Raw genomic sequence first — 5,772 nt, 5'->3', positions numbered from 1 at the left:
TTCTATGCAAAAAATATGTTTTTGATTTTTGTATATAGATATTGTATGGTACCGAACATGCTTATAATAGTGTGATGATGTAAGTTTTACTAGTTGAGCTTGGACCGTACCCTAGACTTATTGGTTGTTAAATCTAAATAAGCTTTATGTTAGCTCGACTTGCGTTTAATGGTTGACTAGATCGTATGACCCGTTGCAGTCAAATGCGACTCATCCAGGATAAGCGAGAGTAGAGTAAGTTTGGGGTTCAATCTTTTGTTTACTTTTTAGCAAAGTGAAAGGTTTATGTGCCAATGTATGATACCCTTCAAGCAATGGTGTATCAATGCTGGCTTAAATTGTGAGTGGAGTCATGGAGCTGTACAGAGATAGCATATCATTTTTTGGTTATGGTGGTCATATGCCAATATGGACCCGTTGAATCAAGATATAATTTTTAGTGCGAGTTAACGGGTGGATCAACAAAGTATGTATGTTTCATTTTGTGGTTTATAAATAGAATTCTTGTATTTTTGAACGTCTGTTATGCAAAATGTAGTTGCGTGTTGTGTTTTCTATATACTCTTAGAAGGACTAAATGCATTACTTCTAAACCACTTTGGGGAAACACATTTTCATAAATTATTTACTCCTTCTGCACCTTGTCTACTGTTCAACCATTTTGGGATATATATTGGACATCAACTGGTGTCAAAGATAGTATTTTATTACTCGTAATCGACTATAGGCGGGAACATGTTTACTTATGAGAAACTAATGAGAGCGGGCTTGTGCTTTAGGTTCCAATGATCAAAGTTAGTGCTAGACGATTAAGAGAAAACGCTTAAAGTTGGTGAAATTCGTAGAAAATGATATACGACAATAGGCATCTTATAACACATTTACCTCTATAGCTAGGAGATATACTTCATCGCATCTATGCGTTACTTTGCAGGGACGGATGAAAATGTATTGGCAGGGGTAGCACCCGCTACCCCTCAACTTCTCCGGCAAAGTGAAGTATATATATATATATATATATATATATATATATATATATATATATATATATATTAACGTTTTATGTATTGCATTACCCCTTAAATTATATTATATACCTCTTAAACTTTTTGAAACCCAAAACTTCACTCAATTTAAAGTCCAAGATGATTAAAAGCCTATAATTTAATTAAAACTTTAAAGTCCAACGTAAATAACCGGGCAAAGGTATGCGTGAAACATGTTACCGGCATGTGCGAAACGGGCAACCATGTGCCGGCACGCGCTAAACGGGTAGCCAGGCGTTGATACGCGACAAACAGGTACAACACAAAACCGAGTTCAGGATACGCGAAACGAGTAACCAGGCGACTGTACGAGTGAAACGGATTACCAAGACCCTGTACGCGTGAAACTGGTAACCGGATGCAAAATGTACAAAACATAAGAACCAGAAACCCTAATAACAAAATGTACTAATCGTCTCTACCAGAAGTCGTTGCAAGTATCCGACACTGATTTCCAAAATAGACCCTCCGGAACATAATATTACACTTCAACCCCTACACGTCTTGTAAAGACATGCACAACACCAAACTTAACAAGAGAGCATTATTTATGTTTACCCATTGAATTACTTACGAAGTAACCCTTTCAATTTAACAATCTTATGTAAATTCTTGTCTTTTCATATCGAGGAACAATGCATATGAAATTTATATTACCATCTTCGTTAATTAATTCCTATGATTTCAGTTGTGTTGTATTTACTATATATGGTGTGACAAATCTCACCGGGGACAATGATTCTCAAGTGTTTGGAACGATATCTTAAGCGAATCAGCATCGGTTTTGATGGGATTCCTAAGCCAAACTGGTAGTTAGGCCTGTAAACGAACCGAACGTTCGGTGAACATTCGTTAACCGTTCGGCGGAAGTTCGTTTATGTTCGTTTATTTAATAAACGAACGAACTTGAACAAAAAACTTGTGTTCGTTTAATTAAACGAACGAACATGAACACATGTTCCGTTCGTTCATTTATGTTCATGAACGTTCGTTTATTTATGTTCATTTATGTCTGTTCATTTATGTTCGTTTATGTATTAATAAAAAATAATAAATATTATCTACATAGGTCATCTAATTAAAGACTTTATATTTTTTATTTTGTGTTTATTTAGGTGTTTTCATTTAAGTTCATTTATGTTTATTTGTGTTCATTTACATTTGTTTATGTATGTTCGTTATCTTTGTTCAATTATGTTCGTTTAGATTTTAAACAAATGAACACAAATGTCCCTTTTTAAATAAACGAACATGAACATAAATATTTGTTCAATTAAGTGTCTGTGTTCTTTTAAAGTTAAATGAAAGAACATGAACATGCCATTTTTCGTGTTCAAACGATTCGTTTACAGGCTTTCATTATTCACATTAATGAATACATCAGTCTCAATCTCTAGGCTTTTCCGATTTTATTTGTGTTCGTTTGTGTTCGTGAACCGTTCATGAACACGTTAATTTCCTTAATGAATGAACACGAACATAAAATCTCGTTCGATAAGTGTTCGTGAACCGTTCATGAACACATTATTTTCTTAACGAACGAACATGAACAAGGCCTTGTTTGTGTTCGTTCGGTTCGTTTACAGCCCTACTGGTAGTTGTGATTTTTGGAGAAACTGAACCAAACTAGCCAGGTTGACTAGGTAGTGAATCATGAAACCGGTTTTTCAAACTACAAACTCGACAGTATTACTTCTAATCTGGCTGAACAGGCTAATTTAGCTTGGTTGGTCGGTTTCAATGTTTTTGAGCATTTCTCTTTTTTAGGTACTCTTTGTCCTTCTCATCCTGGCCGGTACATGCATGTATGCCACGGTGTCATCCCAATCATCTGCAAAAAGAACATCAAAATATTCTAGACGAATGATTCACAAACACAAAATAATATAAATGAATGAACACCAATTAAACGAGATTGACTCTAAACCAAGAGTTTAAAAAAGGGATACATCAGAATATCCATCATGTTCTGTTCGTAACAAGAATGGTTTCTAAACAAAGAGTTTAAAAATATAAAGCACAAAATGATTTTATCTTAATTTTAATACACAAACGAACAAACCTAATAAAACGAACAAATGTACCCAGTAGTATAACTCCACTTAAACGAATGAATATAAATAAACGATTATAAACGAACGTAAATGAATGAACATAATAAACTAAATGGACGACCATACACAAACGAATTAATGTTTGTTCATATATCTGACATTATCTGTTGGTTGGTTTATAAATAAACGAACATAATTGAACTTCCTGCTTAATTAATGTTCACTGAACATTTGGTTAATTTACAAGCCTAAAGACTTTGTATATAGGCTCTTACGATAAGAACTAATTTTAACTAGAGAACGAGACTCACATAATCATTTGTATTACATAGTGTTCATGATAGAGAGAAAGAGAGTGATTTATATGGTTAAACAACATGTGTCAGCATCAGAATAATAGTGCATGTGTTTATGTTGTTACCGCAGTTCCCTTTGTGAGAACAATCCATATTTTTCTTCTTCTTGTTTCTAACATTAAATTTCTATATAATAAATTTACTAATAAGGAGTTGTTCGATGTAAATGTAACTTGAATTGTGTAATTTTGGCAAATAAAGATATATTTATTCATACTCAACTTATACATATATAACGTACAATCATTCCATACTGCTTCCAAATCAATACTGATTAGACATTTAATTAAGGATCCATTCTATATTATAATTATAAATAATCTCCTTACTGTCACCTAACAGATGGATAAATATCCATGTTTATTCATTCAATTAGCTACTTTCTTCACCAACTACACAATGAGTTCAAGTTCGTCCCTTCATTAAGCCGCATCTCTGCTATCTAAGCACCAACAATAGTAATCAGACCTTGAGATTGCCAAAAGTTCATCAGGACTCATCCTCTCAAGCTCACCCTGCCTCCATGAAGCAAAGTTGTTATTGTTTTGGGAGTCTGTTGCAAGAGGATAGTCCTCTATTTTATGAGCTTGATATCTCATTCTTCTGTAAAGTCGCATTGTTGCAACACAATCGTCGTATGGATCTTGTATCCCGTTTTGGATATCATATCTGTAAAAGAACCGATTTATCATTAACAGTTTAACACGCATGTATCTTTTAGCACAAACACCGCAAACATGTTAATATTATTATTATTATCATTATTATTACCCGAGATATGATTTTGTTAGGTACTTGAGCGAGTTGCTGAGCTTGCTAGTCTTCATTAATGGTGGATATTTTGATGTATCCCTATAAAATAATTAAGCATGACAAATTAATAATAAGATAAAAGTTAATCACATGAATAGGTGATAAATAATATAAAGATACTTGCCTTATTTTTACAAGAGGATACTCTAGTTCCAAGCATTTCATGTCATGATCCAGACCATGCCCTACAAGAATCCTCGCCTTCCCACCTCTTGAGCGGATCTTCCATATCGGTTCACCATTGCATAGGAAGTCTTGAATTTTCCGTTGAACATGTCTTAGTGGCATTGCATCCCTCAGGTATTCTGGTCTAATTCCTGTGCTTTCATACCTAGAAGTTATTTAGATACTTGAGGGAACTTGTAAGTTGTAACATAAGTTACATAAACATTGGGCTAGTGAAAAAGAAGGTACCTGTAGTTTGTAACAGGAAGTTGTGGCTTGACATAAGAGTGAAACAGTATGTTTTCATATTCATCAATGATGCAAACTCTTGCACAAAGATCTAAAGAACCATCACTACCACCACCAACCATTTTGCAGGCAAGAGCAACTGTTCTTGTTTTCTCGTTTTCAATTCTCAAGTCATCGTGAACACGTAAGTTAGCAAATCGTTGTAACACGCCCTGGAGCATTGTTTAAATCACAAAAAGTGGTATTAGTTGATAATCTAATACTATTACATATCCAAAAATGAAAAAGCAATATCAAGTTTGAGGATATATATTATTACGTTATTCCCACGCGATAGCTGACATCTATCTTGGTGAAACCTGAGAGCGTGTGGGCTGCTAAGAATGTTTAAGCAAAGGGTGCATCCGCGGTCTCTAAACACCCTTTCGCATTCAGCCTTTGGCAATGGTCCTGAGGAATTGTTCAAGTATTAATAAATGTACATATGATGATGATGATAATAATTAATATTATACCAATAAGATGGTCACGAAGAGATTCAAATGATCGACAACATTTCCCACAAATTCCACATATGGGTTCGTGAACCGAGTGATACGAAATCCTCATGTGCTCCACTAGATGCTCCTTTTTGTTAAACTGTCTATAGCATGCTGCACACTTGTTCCTGGTCAAGAAACCATGTAGTAAGTTCAGAAGTTGCATTATGTTACATATTGATTTTTAAGAGAACATTTATGTATATTAGTATATTGTATAGTTAATACCTTAGACACTCTGAAGGATCCATTTTCTGTCAACTTTGATATCAATAAATCAGAATTTGTTTAAAGAGTCAAAGTTGAGAGGACTTGAGGAAGAATGGCAGAATGTGTAAGGTATTTATAATGTTATTAAAGAACCAAGAGAAGATAAGTACAGCAAACAATAGATTCTTATGCCCATCTTACTCAAGTGTGCATGTGCATAGTTGATAGTTCAATCTCCCATCTCTCGAATCTTCATCGCATATACACGCTCCATTACTAAAATCAAGAGACTAGTAAAATCCGGTCAACAATAGGATTTACAGAATATTTTCGCCTAGCT

The 5,772-nt window shown here is 34.3% G+C and overlaps 1 protein-coding gene across 1 annotated transcript; it reads right to left on the bottom strand.

Annotated features, from left to right (window-relative positions):
• Positions 1–3,878: 3,878 nt before the first annotated feature.
• On the bottom strand, positions 3,879–5,422 carry LOC143613795 (RNA exonuclease 4-like). The gene is made up of 6 exons (XM_077087411.1): positions 5,199–5,422; positions 5,003–5,133; positions 4,684–4,895; positions 4,394–4,600; positions 4,228–4,308; positions 3,879–4,125 (listed from the first exon to the last, which is right to left on the bottom strand). The coding sequence occupies exons 1-6, from the start codon at positions 5,386–5,388 to the stop codon at positions 3,879–3,881; spliced, it is 1,068 nt and encodes a 355-aa protein (XP_076943526.1). The 5' UTR covers positions 5,389–5,422.
• Positions 5,423–5,772: the final 350 nt, after the last annotated feature.

Source organism: Bidens hawaiensis, unplaced genomic scaffold, assembly GCF_021521415.1.
Source record: "Bidens hawaiensis isolate Kalapana, Puna unplaced genomic scaffold, B.hawaiensis_p1.1 tig00038193_1, whole genome shotgun sequence".
Taxonomy (NCBI): domain Eukaryota; kingdom Viridiplantae; phylum Streptophyta; class Magnoliopsida; order Asterales; family Asteraceae; genus Bidens; species Bidens hawaiensis.
Note: the sequence above shows the minus strand (reverse complement) of the source record. Positions and strands in the feature narration are given on the sequence as shown.

What these genes read in the sequence shown, in the direction of transcription:
- LOC143613795 (XM_077087411.1), bottom strand. Translation starts at nt 5,388, where the DNA reads ATGCAACTTCTGAACTTACTACATGGTTTCTTGACCAGGAACAAGTGT. An exon ending in TCTTCGTGACCATCTTATTG is followed by an intron (nt 5,134 to 5,198) that starts GTATAATATTAA and finishes ACAATTCCTCAG; the next exon opens with GACCATTGCCAAAGGCTGAA. An exon ending in CTAACAAAATCATATCTCGG is followed by an intron (nt 4,126 to 4,227) that starts GTAATAATAATG and finishes GTTCTTTTACAG; the next exon opens with ATATGATATCCAAAACGGGA.